The sequence below is a fragment of the Cricetulus griseus genome, chromosome 3 (genome assembly GCF_003668045.3).
Source record: "Cricetulus griseus strain 17A/GY chromosome 3, alternate assembly CriGri-PICRH-1.0, whole genome shotgun sequence".
Taxonomy (NCBI): domain Eukaryota; kingdom Metazoa; phylum Chordata; class Mammalia; order Rodentia; family Cricetidae; genus Cricetulus; species Cricetulus griseus.
Window position 1 is genome coordinate 44,345,911 of NC_048596.1, and position 22,558 is coordinate 44,368,468.

Consider the following 22,558-nt stretch of genomic DNA (forward strand, 5'->3'; position numbering starts at 1 on the left):
TACACATGTTTAGTAGGCTGAACAACAAGGGATAGTTTCTTAGCCACTGGCTGGGAAAGGGTGGAGTCCTACACATTTGACTGCTTACTATACAGATATTAAACCAATAAATTTTAAATTTCTATTTTATGTGTAGTAATATTTTGTCTGCATGTATGTTTGTGCACCATTTGCCTGCATATGTCAGAAGCATTGGATCTTCTGTAACTACAGTTACAGTTTTGAGCCAATGTGTGGGTTTGAGCATTGAACTTGGGGCCTCTGGAAAAGCACAGTGGTTTTAAACACCAGTTGCCAATCCCCCTCTTCTGTTAAGGATACTCCTTGATTGCTGTCTCTGTTCTGTGTGACTTCAGGTCCCTGAATCTTTCAGAATCCTGGTTTTAAACTCTTATGATTGATTGACAACCCTATCCTGGGTTGTTTAGGATTTAAGTTTCTTCAGTGTGACTGAAGCCACCTGCTTTTTGTTGCTTTTCCCCAAGTCTTTTACCTTCTTCTGGCCTTGGGATTTGCTTGTTTTTTGTTTGTTTTTTTGTTTTTTTCTTTTACATTCATTATTTTTTCTTTAATGAGGCCTTACAGAGGAAAGGTAATGCATCCAATATAAACCATGTTTAATGGGAACTTTTTATTTGTACTTAGCTTCAAAATATGAATGTTTAGTCATGTATAAAATTCACTGGTGACACCTGACACCTTATTACTGGATGAAGTTTAAGTGCTTCAACAAGATAGATTAAAAGCTTATATTGCAGTGCTGTCTATTTCCCCTCCTTTATAACTGGCTCTGAATCCTATTGCATTTTCTCCCAGGCATATTGACTACTTGGTTGTTTACTAAATGTGTCAGAGTCTCATCTCCCCACTCTGCATTGTACTTCTTCCTTTGTTTATTATTGTTGTGAAAGTTTTCAACATTAGGGTAGTAGTTAAATATTTTAGGATGTGAATGAGGTTCTCGGCAGCAACAGTATAGAATGAGAAAAGAAGCAATTCTAGGATTGAGTTTTAAGGAAACCTGTCATCTAATGATTGAATAGAGGAAGAAGACACACAAAAGACTATTAAAAAGGATGGTCAGATAATAAGAGGAAAATTGAAGTTTATGGTTTCATGGGTAAGAGGCTCTATTAAGAAGCAAATAGTATACCAAACCCTGATGGAATATCAGTTTAAGGTGAGGATTATTACTTTATTCTTGATATCTGGGTCATTGGTTACCTTAACAGTAGTTGGAATCACGTGATGATGATGACAAAGGAGTTATCTTATAGTTTTACTTACAGATTTGAAGGCAAAGTCTGCCAGAAAAAGAGAGCTGTGGGAGTGTTTTTTTAAGCTTTGAGAGAATGGATGGAAGTGATATGCAGTTCATGGATGAAATTTTCAAGTAAATTGACTTTAAACATTTCCAGACCTCCTTCAGCTCTTCTTATGTTCCTTGTACTCCCTCTCAAATTCATGATCACTTTATTATTATTATTATTATTATTATTATTATTATTATTATTATTATTATTGTGTGTGTGTGTGTGTGTGTGTGTGTGTGTGTGTGTGTGTGTATAAATCCAACCTGCTGAATGCAATTAGTGTTACTCTGAGGTACACATGTTCAGGGCTGACCCCTTGAGATTGGATAACCTTTCATGAGGCTTGTCCCTGGAAAAGACCAATTCTCCCTTTCTTACCAGTCATTAATTGTCTGTAACTCCTCATCTAGGGGTAGGGCCTTCTGAATTTTCCCCTGTCCATGTTGACACGTTTAATGGTGTCATTGTGCAGGCTTTGTTTAGGTAACCATATTGTTAGAATTTTATAGCTGCAGTATCTTGACATTTATAGAAGACACTGCCTCATGGCAGATGCCCTTGTCCTCTGGCTTTTATAATCAGGTTAAAAAATTTAATCCCAATGAATTTAGCATCGTTGACTCTAATCTTCTGAGACAAGAAACTAGCTTTTAAACATTGTACATTTAGTTGCTTTTGTAAATCATTTGTTATGAGAGATTTTGGAAATCTCAAGTGATTTATTTAAAACATTATACATTTTGTTTATCAAGGCAATATGTTACTTTAACATATTTATATTATAAATTAGATATTTATAGAGTATGTGTTTCATTCAATTTAAAAAGGTTTATTTGCAATTTTAGAAAATCCTCCAGAGGAGAAACAGGACACTTTCACAGAAAAATTAATTACTCAAATCATAAAAAACCTTCAAGTGAAAATTTCCAATATCCATGTTCGTTATGAAGATGATGTAAGTATTTTTTCCTCATGTATGTATTTTGCTCTGTAGTGGCCAGCCTAGTAAATACTGGGAGATGGAATGACAGAGAACTGAAGACCATACGATCTTTTATTGTTACGTTTTTAATGAGTGCTTGGTTAAACTTTGCTTATTCAACCTTTGGGTTATGAAGGCAATGTCTTGGGAGTTAATGAATTTCACAGATTTTTTTTTTTTTTTAATCTCCAAGAAAGAATACTGGTTTAGGAATAAGTAGAGCTAACTTAACTTTTGCTCTTCAGTAGCGTATTGTTTTCTTAAATGTGTAATTAGTTTCTGTTCTAGGTTTTGGTTTTTCTATTGCTGTGATAAAATACCCCAACAAAAACATCTTTAAGGGAGAAATGGTTTACTGGCTATAATTCAGGTCATAGTCTATCATTGCAGAAAGTCAGGGTAGGAATGTGAAGCAGAGACTCTCATCCACAGCCAAAGTAGAGAAAGAATGAATGTGCATGTCTGTTCTCAGCTTGCTTCTGTCACTTTTTACAGCACAGGACCCAAACCTAGGGAATGATGCCACCCACTGAGGGCTGGGCCTCTGCATATCAGTTAGCATCATCAAGACTTTTCATTCGCCTTACACACACCTCACCTCCCTGACATGCCCATAAGTCAGCCTGATCTTAACAGTTCCTCATTGAGACCCTCTGCTCAGGTGATTCTATATTCTGTCAAGTTCACAATTAAAGATACCTCATTGAGACCCTCTGCTCAGGTGATTCTATATTCTGTCAAGTTCACAATTAAAGATAACCATCCCATTTGTTTTAAATGTTATCGAATCCTTTTAAAAAAGCATACTTCTGATAAATTCATCTACTCCTGTGTTGTAGAAAAGGCACAATTCCAGTACATGTGCCATAGAAAATTACATCATTAACCTGTTTTGGTCTTGGTTCTTGGAAGAAACAACTCCTTTAAAGAGCCTCCTTAGCTTCAAAATTATTTTTTAACAGTTAAAAACTTAACAAAAGGTTGGATTTTTACAATGAAAATATACATAAATCGTTGAGTGTATGCATCCCTTTTCCCCTTTAAAATAAAGTTATGTCCATAATACAAGTTTGTTGAAATAATGCTGCCACACCTTTGAGAGGTACTCAACATCTGTGGATGTGAGAGAGCTTACAGATACTGCTTAAAAGATGACAGAAGAGCCTGAGATTGAAACAAAACCAAAACCAGTATATACATGGGAAGCCCAAGTCTATAAAAAAAATGCTCAAAGTCGGTAGGTCTTTGAGCCCAAAGTATTTACTGTTATTTTATAGTCTAAAGTGCATAGGGGTTGGTATTTTTAAACACATTGCCAGAGAATTTATGTAAAAATAGAATATTTTTTTCTTTCTGGCAAAAGTTGGTGCTGGAATGCATTGGCTATTTCAGTTAAGTTTCAGTCCATCTCAGGAAGAGTCAGGGCCTTCTGGACTGTGCCTGTGCAGGTGATGATGCTGAATTCCTGTGTTTGCTTGGGTTTAATCTAGTGCTGCGACTGGGACCTTACATTTTGCCTTATTTGTCCTTAAGGAGAAAAGTAGTTATCAATACTGAGCCACTTACATATAAGAGTCAAATGTCTCCCTGGAGTAAAGGATTGTCCAAAGTTTCAGATTAAAGCAAAATAGGGCTGCACTTTGCCTTTGATACCTGACTTTCTCAGTGACACACAACTCAGTTTCACTCCCATTTTAAACAGATTACTGTATCAGTTTTAATGCTTTTACAAATTTAAAAACATTCTACAAATAAAGTATTTTATACAACACTAATACATTTTTTAAAATTAATTAATTAATTAATTGTGTGTGCAGCATTCTGCTTTCATGTATGTCTGCACACCAGAAGAGGGCACCAGATCTCACAGGTGGCTGTGAGCCACCATGTCGTTGCTGGGACTTGAAATCAGGACCTCTGAAAGAGCAGCCAGTGCTTTTAACCTCTGAACCATCTCTCCAGCCCCCCCCCATCATCAATACATTATTATTTAGCAGTTTGTTTTTAGAGAAAATAGAACAAAACTTATTCTGAAAATGTTTTTCAATATTTGAAATAAGATACTTCTCAGGTATTTGACTTTTTCTATGAAGTGACTTTTGTTCAACTGATAAACCATCTAAGTAGTTTACTTTGTTTTTCTTTAGATCACAAATCAAGGCAAACCACTCTCATTTGGTATATCCCTTCAAAATCTCAGCATGCAGGTACTTTGTTCAAAAAAGAAACATAACTTTTTACATTGTGTAGTAATGATTCTAAGAAATATACCAGGAATGTGTTTGGTTGATTGTGTAGAACTGGTCTGGAAAGCTATCAGACTGAATTTGGAGTAAGTACAGGCTCATCTTTGAAACTGTTGATTTTTTTTTTTTTAAAGTGGATTCAGATATTTTATATGGTTCTTCTGTAAGTTACCCTTTTCATTTTACTTTGTTTTTCACTTTTATCTTTGTAGCTACATATAGTACAATTCAACTGTACTCCAGTTCAGTATTACACCTATTTGCTTTTATGTATAGTTTTCTTTAAAAAAAAACATGGTTCTACAAGTGAAAAAGAAAGGAGGGTGGGAGAAGCCAGAGATATAAAGGTGGTTGGTGTCTGTTGTCAGTGCTGCTGGCCAATTAAAAAATGTAGAGAATCATTGTTTATTTTTGGTAATGTGAAAATCATTGGCACAATAACAACAGTGGTTTTATTTATTTAAAATACTTTCTGTGTATTTCTGTGTGCCTCTGTGTATTTATGTGCACCACATGCACATGACAGGAGCCCACAGAAGTCAGAAGGGAGTGTTGGATCCCTTGGACCTGGAGTAACAGGTGATTATGAGTCACTATGTTGGTGTTGGGAACTGAACCTTGCTCCTTTGTAAGAGTCATGCTTGTTTCTAACCACTGATTCACTTCTGAAACCCCACAAACTGTGGCTTTAATGATTACCTTTATCAGTTCCTGGAAACTTGTCTGCTATACCAGACACACAGAGCTACTCTTGTGTTGGCATCCTGATATATGTGTTTTTGCATTTTTGTTATCATTAGTTTTTGCAATGCCGGGTCTTTGGTGTGTTAGGTAAGCAGTCTACCACTGAGCCATATCTCCAGTGTGAAATCTGATTTAAAAGTCACTCTTGGTGATCATAATTCATGCTGAAGTTTGGGAACCACACTTGCCATCAATTCTTTACAGAGCAGTGTAACCATTTTTCCAAAATGAAGGATCTGGTGAATTCAGCATTCTAAGAGCTGAGGTAGTATCATGATTCCAAGTGCCTCTGGGACTGTTTGGAAAGAAAAATTCATATGCAAATAAAGATTTGATTACTGTAGTTCCCATTTTTTATTTTAAAAATTTTTAACTGTTTTGATTTGAAACTGGGGCCTTCTGCAACATTCCTTGATAAGTATTCTTTATTATACACTTGTTCTTGTCCTCAGTGACTTTGATTACCCTTAGTTTAAAATCCATATTTTTGTCTCTATATTGTGTATAAAACCTTTGAAATCTGACCCTAAGTAACATATTTGTTTTTTTCTGTTTTCATCCTGTGTTTTATTCTTTGACCATATCTTGGGCCTTTGTAAAAAAAAAAAAAAAAACCAAAAAAACAAATCAAAAACAAAACAAGCAAGCAAATGAACCAAACTGGAATTATAACCTTACAATGAGTATCATTTATTCATGGTATATGAACTTCCATGATCATAAGGCTGTTCTTTCTCGAGTCCTCTCAACAAGTGTACTATTTTATCTGGCATACCTCTGAGTTGGAATTTTTTTTTTTTTTTTGCCATGTTCTGTATGCTGTATATTGCTCTTCTAAAATTACCTGTTTGAAATTATTTGTGCTTGTTTTTCACCAGTGAGTTCCGTGAAAGTAAAGGGTAAGGGTTAGTGGTCTGATAGTAGTATTTTTTACTAAACGATATGTTTTCAAAGGCATTTTAGTGAGAAATTGGCCTTAAGGTGTGATAGATAATAACTTGTTTATTGTGTATATAATGGTCTCCTTTTTTTCCTCTGCAGACAGCTGATCAAAATTGGATTCCATGTTTACATGATGAAACTATGAAACTAGTTCGGAAGGTAAAATAAATTCTAACCCATAAAACAGTGAAAGAGAATTTTGGGAAGATGTCATGGTGATTATGATGATGATGATGATGATGATGATGATGATGATGATGATGATTTTGTGTGTGTGTGGTTTTTTTTGTGTGTTTTGTGTGTATGTGTGCATGCACAAACATGTAAATTATATCTATTTGCTTTATTTAGGGTAAGACTCAATTACTTGAGACTTGTGAGCATAGTAAATGTCAAAAGTTTTCAAAAAATTAAGACATTAATAAACTTTATTTGTTTTCAGCTACTCCGATTAGATAATCTCTTTGCTTACTGGAATGTGAAGTCTGAGATGTATTATCTGAATGATTATGACGAATCATTGGTAAGTAAATATTTGTATGTATACTTGTTGTATCATATTTTGTATAACATTTAACTCGAAGTCAATAATCCATCCTTATAATCAGTATTGCTTCTAAACAAAATCCAGTAAGATTTTTAGAAACAGAATCAACTGGAACCTTCTTTCATAGTAGTTAATAATACATTGCTTAGCCATTTTAAAATTTTATCCTGGTGAAGTGTGAATTATTTATTTACTTTTCAATGGCTCTTAACTATTCTTATAGATAATATAAACTTGTAGGATTAAGGTATATTTGTATAAATATAAATAAAAACAATTTATCTTTCAATAGGAAGCCTTGAGAAATGGTATTGTCAATGAAAATATTGTTCCAGAAGGTTATGATTTTGGTAAGTTATTAGATAAGATAAAAATATAATTAGCAAAATTAGCACAAACTATTACGTTAACATGGTTAATATACTGCATTATTTTATTTTACATTAAATTTTCTCTAGTTTTATATATATGTGTTTCTGTGTATATGTGTATGAAAATCAAAATATACTTTTCAACATATTTTTATTGTTGGAATCTTTGATTACATTTCAAAACTGTAGGAAAAATGTCTAACAAAAGAGAATGTTAATGAATCATATTAAAACTTTATGATTATCATTATCAATTATAGTGATGTTTATTAAGACATTTCAGGGCTGGGTGGTGGTAGCACACACCTTTAATCCCAGCACTTAGGAGGCAGAGGCAGGTGGATCTCTGTAAGTTCGAAGCCAGCCTGGTCTATAGAGTGAGATCCAGGATAGCCAGGACTGTTTCACAGAGAAATTCTGTCTTGAAAAACCAAAAAAAAAAAAAAAAAAAAATCAGAATCACAATTACAGTTTAATATAGCTACCTGATATAGCTGTAGTGGTATGATCTTTGTGTTTATAAAGTGTCCTAATAATATTTTTTTTCAAACGAAGGTCTCATTCATTAGCCAAGGCTTGCCTCATATTTATGACAATCCTCCTGCCTTACCCAAATGCTGAGATTAAAGGGAGGAACTACCTTATCTCACTTAAAATTTTTGGTTTTTTACTGTTCAGTTATTTTAAATGAGCATATATTACCCCCACTCTGTAGCCTTGGCTGTCTTGGAACTCACTGTGTAGTTCAGGCTGGTATCAAATGCACAGTTGATAGCTCCTCCTGCTCCTGCCTCTGCCTCCAAAGTGCTGGGATTAAAGGCATGCACCTATGTGTCTGGCCTATATATTAATTTTATAATGACAAGATAACTACTAAAATACAGTAGAATGAAATGATTTTAAAAACATTTTTTAGCCTTGAGATCAATTTTTAGTAGTTGACATCAATAAATGTCAACTGTTGATTCTTAATTTAGTTCTTGAATTTGGCTTTCTGACATTATAAGGCATAGAATATTCTTCTCATAAGTTTTCTTGGCATCAGTGAAAGTTTCCTTATGTAATGCTATTTGTTATGTGTGCTATCTAACCTTTTCATAATTTCCCCAAAGGCTGTTTTTGAAGTTGTCTTTATTTTTTGTTTTCAGTGCTAGGGGTCCCAGGCAGTCACTCTGTAACTGAGTTACATGCCCAGTCCTTTGTACCCAAAATCTAATTTTCATTATTTTGAAGTTGGCTTTTGTTCCTAATTCCTTCTTAGAGGAAATAGGAGGTCAGATAACTATCATGTTTCTGATTCTCAAATATGTTTAGATTTGACTTATATTTTCTGTGTATTAGAGTATATTGAAGAAAAAAATAATTTGTTAGAAGGGGATTGAAATAACAGGTTCAACCGCTTGAAAAGTAGAAAGAATGCAGATGTAGGAATGGTAAGATGAAAGGAATAAACCCTATGTTTGAGTTAAGGGTAAGTTTCTAAAAAAGACCCTCTGCCTCGTGGGACTAAAACTCAGACTTTGTTGAAAATGACATGAACATTATTGAGGTTCAGAATGTCTCTGTACTATTGTGTTAGCAAAACTTGTTGCAAATCCAACTGATGAGACTCATGGACTGTGTCTCCCTGTCTTTGCTCAACGTTGGCAGGGTCCTGGGGGAAGTTGTTTGCTGGCTAACATTAGTTGCTGTGTAGTACAAAAGGCTGAAGAAGTCCTTTATGCAGTAGGAACCAGACACTGGAGAGGTCATCTTATATTAGGGCAAGGTGTTAGTGAACTTTGCCTCTGTAGAAATCTGTTAACTGAACACACTGGGGGACCTGACAGTGTAACTCCCTTCTGTTGATTCTCTTAACATAGCATTAGGCCTGCTGGTAAAGGGGGAAAAAAATTCTAGAATACTAATGGCCTAAAACTGTGTTGTTTTCCTTTTCTTTTTAAAGCAAGTATTGAAAAGTGAATTTGGTGTTCGTAAGTTGATAGCTGCATACTAGGGAGGCAAGGAACACTGATCTGGGTCATTCCTTCTTGCAGTCTACTTCCTCTCCTTTCCTTTCCTTCTAGTTAATGGAAGAAATAATACTTTTTTATATGCTGAGGTAGGAATGATACAATGGAACATGAAAAATTAATGATACAAGAGATTTGGGAGGTTGTCTGTATTGATGTGGGAGAAGGGGTTAGTGTCTATTGCTTAAATGCAGAGGGTTTTTTTGGTGGGGGGGGGCAGGACATAATCAGTTCATCTTTAAGACAGTTTTGTTGTAAGAGACAATAGTATTGACTAGATCAATAGGGATGATAATAGGAGTTAACAGTTTCGCTTCAGAGTATGTATGCATGCATTTTTAAAACGTCTTAGGTGCCGAAGGCATTTGAAGAGAGAAACTATGAAATCGTGTGTAGAAGAGAGAGTAGACTGAATTCAGCATTGTTTTTGGAGTATGGTTCAAATTAGCAGCATTATCATCACTTGGAAAATTGTTTGAAGTACATATTTCTAGGCCTTTCCAGGGCCTTTTTACATCTTACTCTGGGGTGAGACTGGGCACTGGAGAGTGTAATAAGCTCTACAGGTGATTCTGATGAGTTCTCTGGTTTGAAAACCATTGGGCCTAGAGTAGGTTAGACACACAAAAGGTCATGTAGTCAGATATTTTACATTTTTCAGGCCAAAGATAATCTGGCACATATACTCCTTTGTTTTTCTAAAACAACCCTTTAAAAGTGGAAAAGTCATTCTTGGCTAACTGGCCATCAAGAACAGGCTGTGGCATGCATGGATTTGGTCAGTGTCAATAGAAACAAGTCAACCTTAAAAACAAAATTTAAAAATTAATTGGTGATGGATCTTTAGCAGTGTAAACATGGGCACAGGAAGTGCTGTGTTATCTCCCTCCACCCCCTGTAGCATTAAGAATTCACTTCATATTTACAGTATTAAAGTGAGAATAGTGAATATGATTGTGATCTTTTCTAGCCACATTGTGCTATTAGGTCCAAGTGTGGGTTTTGCTGAGTAAGTACTGATGTAGTAAGAAGGGCATACTTGTTGAGGGAATGGTTAAAATAACTGATAAGAGAGTAGAATTGGAGAAGAAACAAGGAAAGGATCATCATTGGGTGCAAAGTTACATTTAGTTGCAACTAAAGGTCCTGGGGTGCTATTCCACAGTAAACTGATTATAGTTAACAGCATGTGTATTTCAGAAAGCTAAAAAGTGAGGCTAGAGAAATGGCTTAGCCTGGTTGAGAATGCTTGCTGTTTAGTCATGAGGACTAGAGTTTGGAACCTAGCACCTGTGTGGGGCGGCTTACAAATGCCTGTAACTCCATCTCTACAGGACCTGATACTTTCTCTCAGCCTCCCAAACCCCTCAAATAATTTTTTTAGAAGTGAGGAAAAATACATTGAAATTTTAAATCATTATACCAATGTATAATTGTAATGTATGCATGTGTGAGAACAGTACATGGATCCTATTAATATGTGTAACTTTTATATTTATAGCTATTAAAAACAAGGAAGTAATAAAATAAGCTTTATTCTTAGTAGTGTAATGTTAGAACTGGGGAAACATGCCAAAGGTGAAGGGTGGAGGGGAGATGGCAGATCAGTGACCTTTTTTTAGGTCCATAATGTTTAAGTATTGATTTGTTTTCAAACAATATTTATGCTTAATATGTAAAAGAGGTTCTAGAGGTGGTTAACACAAACACATTATGTTATCTTTATATGCACCTTAGTTTATAATTCAGTAGTTGATCCTTGTATAGCTCTCCCTTTGCACATTTATTACTTCTGCTTGCTATCATTTGATCCAAGCAGATAATCCTGGACAAATTAGTATTCTCCTATCTACTTGTGCAAATTGAAAGTAGGACTAGTTTACAGAGAAATTGTCATAAAATGGAGTCAGTGATAAATATAATCTTAACATTTCTAATATTTTTAAAACAAATTAAAATAGAATTAAAAATTATTCTTCTCTACTAATTCCTGAAGAGTTTGTCTGATCAAACTCTTAGCATTGTGGGTATTTGGGATTGTGGAGAAGCTGTGAAAGAGGAGGTACAAAGGAGTATTTCTGGTTGGTCTCTTTAGTGCTTGAACATGTTTGAACTAAAACTCTAATTTTTTTCAATTTGTCTTATTTCCTAGTTTTTCGACCTATATCTGCTAATGCCAAACTTCAGATGAACCGGCGATCAGATTTTGACTTTTCTGAACCCAAAATAAACCTGGCTGTTGAGTTACATACCATAGTGCTTGAGCTTAATAAACCACAGGTGATTTTTTTTTTTTTTTGATGCCATTTAGACTGTGAGTTATTGTTTGAAAAGAGCAAAGTTAAGCTTTAAGTGTTTTCTGAAATTCTAAGTTACATAACATTCCCTTAAAAACTCAGCAATTTAACTTTTGCCTTCAGTAATGAACAGGAACCCTGAAACATTGAAAGGTTTATTTAACTTTGTTTCTCTAGTATTTCAGTCTCATGGAGCTCCTTGAGTCAGTTGACATGATGTCACAAAACCTGCCATACAGAAAATTCAAGCCTGATGTGCCTCTTCACTATCATGCCAAAGAATGGTAAATGCTTCCATTGGTTTGAATCATCTAAAAAATGTGAATTAATTTTGTTATTTCTAATATTTAAGATTGTATCAGAAAACTAAATTTACTATGCTTCTTAAAGCTATTCTAAGATTTAGTGAAACTGATTTGTGGCTAGGAATATATGTTGCTCCAGAAATTTTTAAAAATGCAATTTATGCCTAAAAATCTTAAAATACTATAGTTTTCACATACTGTAGAAGGATCAGTATTTTTGAAATGATTAAACTTAACTTGATTTGTTTTCTAACAGTGTCCCACCCCCTATCCCATAACTCTCCTTTTCTTCCCCCAGAGTTTCTTATTTGACTTATTAGACCTGTATTGACTCAGCTTGAATTCTAATACATGAGACAGATCTGGGAGACTTATCCATGTAACCCCATTTTTAAATTAAAAAAAAATTTTTAGAGTTGTAGTTCAGTTTCTAGAACTTGTAGGACTTGTTTTCCAATTATGCCTTAAGTTGTGCAGAGCTAATTTTTTAACAGAACTTAATGTTTTGTTTATTTTTATGTTGTAAGATATAGTGATAATTGATGAAATGTTGCTATAGAGTGTTCTGATAGAATATTATTTTAATAGTCTACTTATTGTAGTTACTCATGTTAGAGAAACAGAATCAATTGTTTTAGTATTTTTGATATCAATGTAATTATGTTATCTTTTTTTTTAAATAGGTGGGCTTATGCTATTTACGGTATTCTTGAAGTAAATGTTATTCCCCATTTACGGATGTGGTCATGGAAGCATATTAGAGACCATAGACAAAAAATCAAAAAATACAGAGAATTTTATAAGAAGAAATTAACAAGTAAGAAGCCATCTCCTGAAATTCTCATGTCTTTGGAGGTTAGCATTTTAAAACAATCATTGAATACTTTGCTGTGAATAATTTCTCCTTAGTTTTTTTTTTTATTTTTAAAAAAAATTGTGTTTGTGTTTGCGTGCTCACTATGGTGTTTGAAGGGAGGTCAGAGGACAACTTGCAGTCCGTTTTTCCTTCCCACTATGTGAGTTCAGGTAGTCAGACTTGGTGGCAAGCACCCTTATCTGCTGAGCCACCTCTTTGGCCCTTTTCCCAAGTTTTTAGTGACTGCCTCTTTTTAATTACTTAGTCTGCTTTTTAATGACTCTCTCTTATTTGGATATTTTTGTGCTTTTACTCTTTAGCTGTGTAATAAAAGGCCCGATGACATTCTGCAGTGAGCTTTTGAATTTAGATTATTTTCAGTTCAAAAGGATTTGGGTTCATGTACATCGTAATGTGAAGATTCATGTTGTATCTTTTGTAAGTCACAGAAGTGATTGCTATATCACTATTGATGATCTGGTCTATGATATTTCTGTTTGTATCATCTTACTGTGCCTTAATGGAGTTTGTTCTGTATGTGTAAGCTCCTTCTTAACTATGTGCCTGTGTAGCCCTGCTTAGGTGTGTCCTGTTGTCTCAATGTACTTTTACCTTAGTCTATCATCCTTACACGAACTTTCCTGATTTTCCTCTTGTACAGATAATTTGTATCTTACATTTGTAGTACGCATAGTTTTTATCAGCAACATATTATCTGCCTTGAGCTATAATACTTTTTTGTATTACTCTTGTCTTTTAGCCTTATTGTGTAATCTAAAAGGAACCTTTAAAAAAAAACAGATAAAGTATAGTTTGGACAGACTGGGGATAACTAACTTTTTGAATGTAGTGTAGCCCTTTTGGAGTCTAGCTGGATTTCTAATGGAAAATTCTGAAAAGATTGCATTTTTACATTTTCCTTTCAGTTTTAAGATAGATGACTTCCTGAAGACTAGGGATAATGAGGAATTTTGGAGTCTAGAGCCCTTTTGGGTGCTTTTGTAATTCATTACTTAGTTATGGTCCTAACCAAAATCCTCTGAGTGTACTGGGTAGCACAATTCTGAGCTATGCTGTTTTCTAGAGTAATAGTAAGTCCTTGTTGCTTCTTCTGGAGGAGAAAGTTTGAACCTAAAACTTGAAAGTAATCACAAGAAAGTCACAGATGTGATAGAAGTGTAGCTCTCAGATTGTGTTCATAGCTGTAACAATTTGAAAAAGCAGAAAAGTTAGAGTATTTTTTTTTAAAGATTTTTATTTATTTATTATGTATACAACATTCTGCTTCCATGTATATCTGCACATCAGAAGAGGGCACCAGATCTCATAACGGATGGTTGTGAGCCACCATGTGGTTGCTGGGAATTGAACTCAGGACCTCTGGAAGAGCAGTCGGTGCTCTTAACCTCTGAGCCATCTCTCCAGCCCCGAGTATTTATTTTTTTAGCAGATTTCAAGTACATATAAGCCTACTTGAAATATCTTAATGATATAAACTATGCATATAAGATGGATTTATTACATTATTAGTTAAAAATGGTTATGATATATTTACTTTTGTAATTAAAACCCTGATGAAAGAGATTTTAAACAATGCATGTATGTATCCTTTTGAATGTATCTCTAACGATGTTTATAGAGATTATAATTATATTCATTTGTTTTGGTTGTGAGCCTAGCCTTTAACGGCTGAGCTATCCCTCCAGCCTTATAATTATATTTATGACAGGGATGATTTCTCTGTTTACAAGTTACTCTGTTCTAATTTCCAAGCTCCTACATGTGTATATGTGTTTATGTAAGAAATCATTGCATCCCAGAATGTAAGAGATAACATATTGATGGTGGCCTGTTTTGTTTTTGTTTCCCACTGTATTTCCTTAATGTAATAGCTTATATTCTATAGTTGAATATGTAACATTACCATACATTTAATACCTTTTTTGCTTATATTTTTAGGAGCTGGAGAAAACCTTGGATGTTTTTAATATAACCATAGCTAGACAACAAGCAGAAGTTGAGGTAATTTTAGATTATCATTAAATTAATAAAAATAAATCAGATGTATTGATATGACAGGTAACTATCAATATTGTGTAAAATACTGTTTTATGAAGAGTTCAGATGTGCTTTTTGTGTTAAGAAAATTTGATGTATGTTTTTGTAACACTTGTTTAAATAGGTTGAAATTATTTGTAATTGAGCCTATGAAAATTTCAGAGTTCATATGTAGATGCAAAGCTAATACCCACAGCCTGCAGTTTGTATATCTTGTTAAGTCACAAGAAGAATCATCTGTTATTCCAAAGTCTTGTTTGGTAAACGTTATAGTTACCATGTTATGTTGTTAGTACGTACATTTGTTTACATTTATTCAACACAAAACAGATTTGTTTTGGAAATTTCCTGCTTCCATTTCTTTTGATTACTAAAACAATTTGTCATCTATTGGAAAACTTATTTATTTTAGGTAAAGAAAGCTGGATACAAGATTTACAAAGGAGGAACAAAAGATCCTGAGGATAAGGCAGGATGGTTTAGCTGGCTGTGGACTTGGTCAGAATCAGATGCTAAACAACAACTAGAAGTTAAACCTGGAAGTATGTTCTTTTCATTTTACATTAGTATAGTTAATCACCAAGTGCATAATCGTAAAGCTTTTAAAAAAATCTAATTAAAACAGGTTAAGTATATATTCATAATGATTAATTGATTAATTTATTATCAAACTTATAAAGTTACTGTTATTTTCAAATATATGTTCATAAATAGTTGAAACAATCCTCCTGATGCTGCAGAAGTACTTTACACTGGGAGTAGCACATGTGGCATAATAATTGGTAACTAGAAATCGCAGAATGCTTTAAGCCACTGGAAATTTTTCTTGAAGTTGCTTCTTGGAAGGATTTTTTTCCTTCTTCTCTTTTTGGGAACTGTATGAGTTTCGTGCCATGGAGTAAGCCCAGACAGGGTCTTGCTTATATTCACCACTGAGTTGCTGCTTTAACTCCTTTTTTTTTTTTTTTTTTTTTTTTTTTTGCAGATTTTTAAATTTGAATTAGAAACAAGATTGTTTTACATGTCAATCCCAGTTCTCTCTCCCTTCCCTCTTCTCCTATCACCCCCCACACATACACACTAAAACCCTACCTATCACATATCCTTTCTGCTCCCCAGGTAGGGTGAGGCCTTCCATAGGATGTCATCAGAGTCTATCATATCCTTTGGGATAGGGCCTAGGCCCACCCCCTTGTGTCTTGGCTCTATGTGGAATGGGCTCCCAAAGTCCACACCTATTCTAGGTCAACTCTTAACTATTTTAAATAAACAAGCTTTTTTTCTTTTTTTTCCTGTGAGGTCTCTCTGTGTTGCCACAGCTGAGTTTAATCTCTGTGTCTTTCTGACTCAGACCATGGATAGCTGGGATTACAGACAACATGCTATGGTGCCCAGTCAAGACTGTATAGCCTTGGATGGTTAGGACTGGACTTACACATCTTGGATTTGTCCCTTTTTGGTAGTGTGGCAAAGTTAGGTGTGCTAAATCTGTTTTATCCATCTGTAAATTGAGAGAAAATTAGGATAGTATATCTTTTATTTTGTATTGATTAACGTAGCGCCAATAAGTTCTTGCTTTATACAGAGACTGAAAAAAAATTATATTGTCAAAATTTGGTTAGTAACTTACTCAAGAATCATTTCTAAAATTGCCAACACGAATCTGGTAGTTATTACTTGTAAAAGATTCTACACTAACAATAAAATTTGTGGGCCAGCAAGATGTCTGAGTGGTTTTTGTTTCCAAGTTTGGCCAGCTGAATTTGACTCTTGGGTTCCATGTACTAGCAGAGAATCAGCTTCTTAAAATTATCTTTTGATCACCACTTAATATGTAACACATATAACTCCACATAATATACTTTGTAATATGCATGCACATATACACACTAAATAAAACAAACTATTTTTTGTTTTTTTTATAAAGCCAGGTAAATTATATTTGTTAGTAGCAAAACCATAAAGACACTTATTTATAATTTCTAGTTCTTGAAGAAATGTTGACACCTGAAGAAAAAGTTTCACTTTATGAAGCAATTGGTTACAGTGAAACAGCAGTTGATCCAACCTTGCCAAAAACAGTAAGATATTTTCTTGCTTTATATCTTTTCATGTTAGATGTGCCTGCTGTAATTCTTTAGAAATTATATGTTGCTAATTTTTTTCTGTGATTTTTTGGGGGGGGCTATAAATAGAGCATTTATCTTAATTCCAAAAATATGAATAAAAGTATTCTTTTAATTTTTAGGGCTATTGTAGTAATTCTTTGGTAAATGAAGGATTGTTTTAGAATTATCACTGGATTTGGGAATAAAGGAGTTGAATGAATAAGATAGCTTTGTTTATATATATACCCCGCCTCCACCCATCCTCACCTCTATCTTATTCTGGATATTCTCTAGTTTGAAGCCTTGAAGTTTTTTGTTCACTTGAAAAGTATGTCTATTATTCTAAGAGAAAATCACCAAAAGCCGGAGCTGGTAGACATTGTAGTAGAAGGACTTAGTACTTCGATTGTGCAAAGACCAGGAGCACAAGCCATAAAGTAAGTATAAATTTATTTTCTTTCACAGGTTAAATAGCGCTAATCTCAGTCTGAAATAGAGAATTTCAAATGTTTTGACTATTGACAGGAAAATCCACACCTGCCTTGGTGTGATGGATTGCAGTACAAACACAGGCACACTAAAAATATTGTATATGATTACCATTAGACTATATAAAGTATAAATAAATTCATGTTTAGATGTGGGTCCTGTCCCCAAGAGATCACATCATCTGCACACAAACACTCAAAAAATCCCCCAAATCTGGTATCAGGTTCCAAGCATTTCACATAAGAACACTCAGCTCGCTCTGTCTGTCTGTCTTTAGTCAGCCTATGTGATGAGGTCAAGGGAGGACGTCCATTTTGTGTACCTCAGGAGTACAAGTTTTCTAGCTTGGATCAGTTCACAGGTGGCACAGTGGCGACTTTAAATGGCATAATTATGTCATGTGCTCCTTTAGTGGCTAGAATGTAGCCAAAGACTCATAGGCTGGAGGTGAGGCCTCATCCATGTCTTTGTTCAGCTTATCAAGGTTTTCACATGTATATGTACCATGATCATTCTGGCCCATTCAGTGTAGTTCTGGTGTTTAAACATAGAAAAAAATTTCTTATTTTGTGGGGGCACTTAGATTTTTGAAGGGTCATTTAAACAACATGAATATTTTAATTATAGGTTAACTTTGAATCATTTTAAGTAGGGTAAAATGACTTCACTATGCCACTAACAGAGTTCTCAAACTGGTCAGCAATTTAAAAAACATACAAAACAACAACAGCAACAAACATGGTAGGTGCTGTTGGGCAAACAGATTAGTTGCCAAAGTATGCTGCACAAGTGGAAGGACCTGAGTTTGAGTCCAACATCTTGGAGAAAGCCGGGTGTGTTAGCAGCAGCCTGAAATCCTAGTGCTGGGGAAGAGGAGACAGGAGCATCCCTGAAACTTACTTTCCATCCAGCCCCATTTACTTGGTATGCCTGCAGTGCCAATGAGATACCTTGTCTCAAAAAACAAGGTAGATAGCAGTTCACGTTTTGTCTTAAAAAGCTTCACTCTAAGGTTGTAATTTAGGTTACAGACTTTACAGTCTTTTGTGCTGTGATTTAATGCACTCTTTGTGTGTCTAGGGACTTAGACTTTCCCCCATATTATGTAGTTTTTTTGGAATTGTTAATGTATTATATTTAATATAAAGTAGCATGTTATTAAAACAGAGCACTAAAGAAAAAATTAAAATTAGAATTTGACCCTACATAAAGAAACAACAAATGTTACCATTTCTAGCACAGTTCCATGGGCAAACCTGACTGGGGTGGTGAGGGAATGAAGAAAAGGCAGACACAGACAGACAGACAAACTGGGGTTGGGAGGACTGGACTCTTTGGAGAAACTGCAGCACCCCAGCAGCACATTGTGTATATTATATATAGTTTTTTCCCTTTTTCTTTTTTTTCACTTAGCATGATGTTTTCAGGGTTCATTCATGTAGAATGAATTTGTAATTAATTTTATTGCCTTTGTTCTGTTATTTGGAGACACTGTATTTTATGAGTCCATTATTTAACTGACAGATACTTGAGTTGCTTCTACCATTTGGCTGCAATGAATACTTGATATGAACATGGACAAAGTTTTATTTATAAATGGATTTTAAATTTTGGGGTTATATACCTAGGAGTAGACTTATTATCTTAAATGGTAACTGTTAATGTTTAACTTCAGTAGGAACTACCAGACAATTTCCAAAAGCAGGTACATTTGAAATTCCTACTACCAGTGAATGGAATTTCCAATTTCTTCATATTCTCATGATACTTGCTATTATTTGTTCTTCTGATCATGCTATCTTAGTAAAAAGTGGTATCTCACATATGGGGCTAATTTCTATTGGTGGTTAATGATTTTAGACTTTTTCTGTTTTTGTCCATTTTATGTTCATATTCATACCTTGTTTAGAGGAATGACCTTTAAGCTTCCTCTCCCTTTTGATTAATATGTATTGATTTGAATTCTTAACAATTATACATTCTTGATATGTGTCTTTTTCATAATCTTTCTGTGGTGGGGATCAGATTCAGGGCTATGTTTATGCTAGGCAAGTGTTTTACAGCTAAACTATAACCTCTCCCCATTATTTTATATGTATGTATATGTATATGTATGTATGTATACACACAGACACACACACATAAATATGTATATGTATGTTTAGGTGTGTGTGTGTCTGTGTGTATGGGTTTGGAGGTGCTAAGGATTGAACCCAGGGTACTTCATATGCTAGGCAGATGCTGTAACTACCCAACTATATCCTTACCCTTGCAGTTAAAATATTCTCATTTTTTTCTATTTAGTATCTTTTCTTTCTTTTATTATGTCCCTCGCAGCAAAAATATTTTAAATTTTGACCTTTGATTTACTTAGACTTTTTGTTGTATATGCATTTTAGTGTATCTAAGAGGTTTGCTCAGCCAAGTGTTACGATAAATCTTTTTCAAAAGCCACCTGAGCCCCATCCCACGTGTGAGCTTTATGCCAGCTGCCTGCCTGAGTTAGGGCCCAAATGAATACACAGAGAGACTTGTATTAGGTTCAAATGCTGCTTGGCCAATGACTAGGATTCCTCATCTGTTAGCTCAGTCTTAATTATCATAAATCTATATATTTTATAAGACTTATCTTATTGGATGCCTTATTGGCGTCCATCCTTGCCAGTGGCTCACATCCTGCCGCTGGAGGAGGAAGGGGAAAAAGAGGACACTGACTGTTTCCTCGCTTAGATATGAGTCGCCTTGCTATGTCACTTCCTGTCTGGATCACCACTTCTCTACTACATTTCCCAGAATCCCCTTTGACTCCTAGTCCTGTCTAACTTGCTGCCATTGGCCAAACAGTATTTTATTCAACAATCAATAAGATAAACATACACAGTACATTCCCTATCAGCCAAGGGTATAATGAATATCTTATGTATTTCTGTAAGTATTTTATATGTTACCTCTTTAAATTTAGTTTTGTGCCCTGCTTCAAGATACCAAATACTAGCTATCATAGCTTTTTAATATAAAATTCAATGTGAATATGACTCTTAGTGAAGTAATCTATTAAAATTCATAGGAATTGTATATTTTCTCTCAAATGATTTGAGTTAATATGAATGCAAAGAAAAATATGTTTACTGTGTTTTATAATTTTGCTGTTTGAGAAATTATTTATGATTATATTGACTCCCAATTCCTGTCCTTTTCTCTTACACAGATTTGAAACCAAAATTGATGCATTCCATATTACTGGTTTACCAGATAATTCAAAAAAACCCCACCTATTGTCTTCATTGGATGATATGTCCCTCTTCCAGATTACATTTGAGACCAACCCTTTAGATGAAACTGTTGCTCAGAGGTGTGTCATAGAGGCTGAACCTTTAGAGATAATATATGACGCGGTAAGCTTTTTCTGTGTTACTTATATAATGTACTTTCATTTGCTTTGAGTTTGTGTTTTATGTTAGTGGTGCTTATTTTAACAGAGGACAGTCAATAGTATAGTGGATTTCTTCAGACCTCCAAAAGATGTCCACCTAGCACAACTCACTTCAGCAACTTTGACAAAACTTGAAGAATTTCGAGATAAAACAGCAGCAGGTAAAGTAATTTGTGAATTACATAAAATATTAAAATTTTACTTTAGATGTATTTCTAGACTGGGCATAGTTCACCAGAAACTAATCTGATACTTTTTCAGGTAGATACAATAGTAATTATTTTGTATACACAGAGCTTATATTTAATAATCACATTTAAGTTAATTGAAAAATTTCATTTAGTTATTTAGATCTCTTTTTATGATAGTGGGCTTCCTGTTTTGATTTTTTTACTATGAAATCCAGAGTTTGGTAGATAAGGCTGAGAAATAAAAGTTCCATCTCCTGTCCTCAAGGATACTGAAAGGTGTTATAGATTTATAAAATATCTTTTAGTTTGAATTTACTAATACATTTTCAAGTTTGCTTATTATTTATTTGTGCTTATTCTTATAGTCTTTCCTACAATATCAGATTCCATTTGTAATTCAAATTCCTGAATTCCATTCCAGCTCATGTACTGGTGTTTATACAGTAGAATCCCAAAATATATATTAAGTAAAACCTCTCTTTCCATCAGTTCCTGTTATATAGACACACAGATACTTACAAATAAATGTGAATTCATTGTAATTAAATCCAGTAGTTAGTCAGATTGAGACTTTTTTTTATATCTTCAAGACATTTTTCCTAAGTTCTTATTACTCAACAAAAAGTACTAAAACAGTAAATGTCTGCTGTATTAAGTTCAAATGTTATAAAAAAAATTGTATCTTAGAAAGTACAAATCTCCCACTTTTTTAAACTTATTCATGGAATGTTTTTCCTTCTCCATCTATTGTCATTAAAATTTTTGCAGACAGAGCCTGGGCTGGCATGTGTGGTGTCTTTAGAGTTATATTATTCTAATGGGTTTGTCTTTGTTTCTTAGTCTTTTTCTCTTAAAGCTCTTAATATTCTTTTGTTCTGTATGATAAATATTTTGAATATTATGTGTTGTGAGGAATTTTTTTTGATCCTGTCTATTTGGTATTCTTGATGCTTCCTTGATTGGCACCTCCTTTTTTATGTTAAGAAAATTTTCTTCAGTGGGATTTTGTTTAAAATATTTTCTGTGCCTTTGAGGTCAGTTTCATTTCTTTCCTCTATTTCTGTTATTCATAGATTTGATCTATCATAGTGTTGCAGATTTCCTGAAATTTTTATTCCTGTAGTTTTTTAGATTTAACATTTTTCTTGACTGAGGTGTTCATTTCTTATACCTTGTCTTCTACCTGAGATTCTGTCTTCCTTGTCTTGTACTCTGTTGGTGAGTACAAACCTTGCCTCTGAGATTTTTGTTTGACTTCCTAAATTTTCATGTCCGTCTGGGGTTTCTGTAGGGATTCTATTTATATTGTCATGTCTTGAATTGTTTTCATTATATCATTCCATTCTTTGTGTTTTCACAGACTCTGTTAAGGGACTTATTCATATTTCTTTAAAGTCCTTGAACATATTCATAATTGCTATTTTCAATTCTTTGTCTTATTTTTCAGCAATACAACATTTCTCAGGTTCTTCTACAATTCTCAAGGTTCTGTTGGAGATATGGTGTTTTGGTCATTATTGTGTTTTTGTGCTAGTGTCTAAGCATCTGGGGTTGTAACAACTTGAGATAATTTTAGGTGTTGAATCTTGTTTTGTCTTTATTGGGTGGTTCTGTTTTTTGATTTCTATTGCCCTTTCTGGATCTTAGGAATGTATGATGGCTGT

The 22,558-nt window shown here is 34.2% G+C and overlaps 1 protein-coding gene across 3 annotated transcripts in view; it reads left to right on the forward strand.

Moving 5' to 3' along the window:
* Positions 1–22,558, forward strand: part of Vps13a (vacuolar protein sorting 13 homolog A) — a 173,391-nt gene that overhangs the window by 23,956 nt on the left and 126,877 nt on the right. For all 3 annotated transcript variants that reach the window (XM_027406578.1, XM_027406579.1, XM_027406577.2), the window contains exons 6-19: positions 2,159–2,268; positions 4,443–4,502; positions 6,327–6,386; positions 6,670–6,750; positions 7,067–7,124; positions 11,310–11,437; positions 11,632–11,738; positions 12,443–12,614; positions 14,575–14,637; positions 15,086–15,215; positions 16,660–16,754; positions 17,076–17,218; positions 20,479–20,665; positions 20,750–20,864. In XM_027406578.1, coding sequence (XP_027262379.1) covers positions 2,159–2,268; positions 4,443–4,502; positions 6,327–6,386; positions 6,670–6,750; positions 7,067–7,124; positions 11,310–11,437; positions 11,632–11,738; positions 12,443–12,614; positions 14,575–14,637; positions 15,086–15,215; positions 16,660–16,754; positions 17,076–17,218; positions 20,479–20,665; positions 20,750–20,864 — 1,509 coding nt within the window. The remainder of the gene's footprint in view (positions 1–2,158; positions 2,269–4,442; positions 4,503–6,326; positions 6,387–6,669; positions 6,751–7,066; positions 7,125–11,309; positions 11,438–11,631; positions 11,739–12,442; positions 12,615–14,574; positions 14,638–15,085; positions 15,216–16,659; positions 16,755–17,075; positions 17,219–20,478; positions 20,666–20,749; positions 20,865–22,558) is intronic.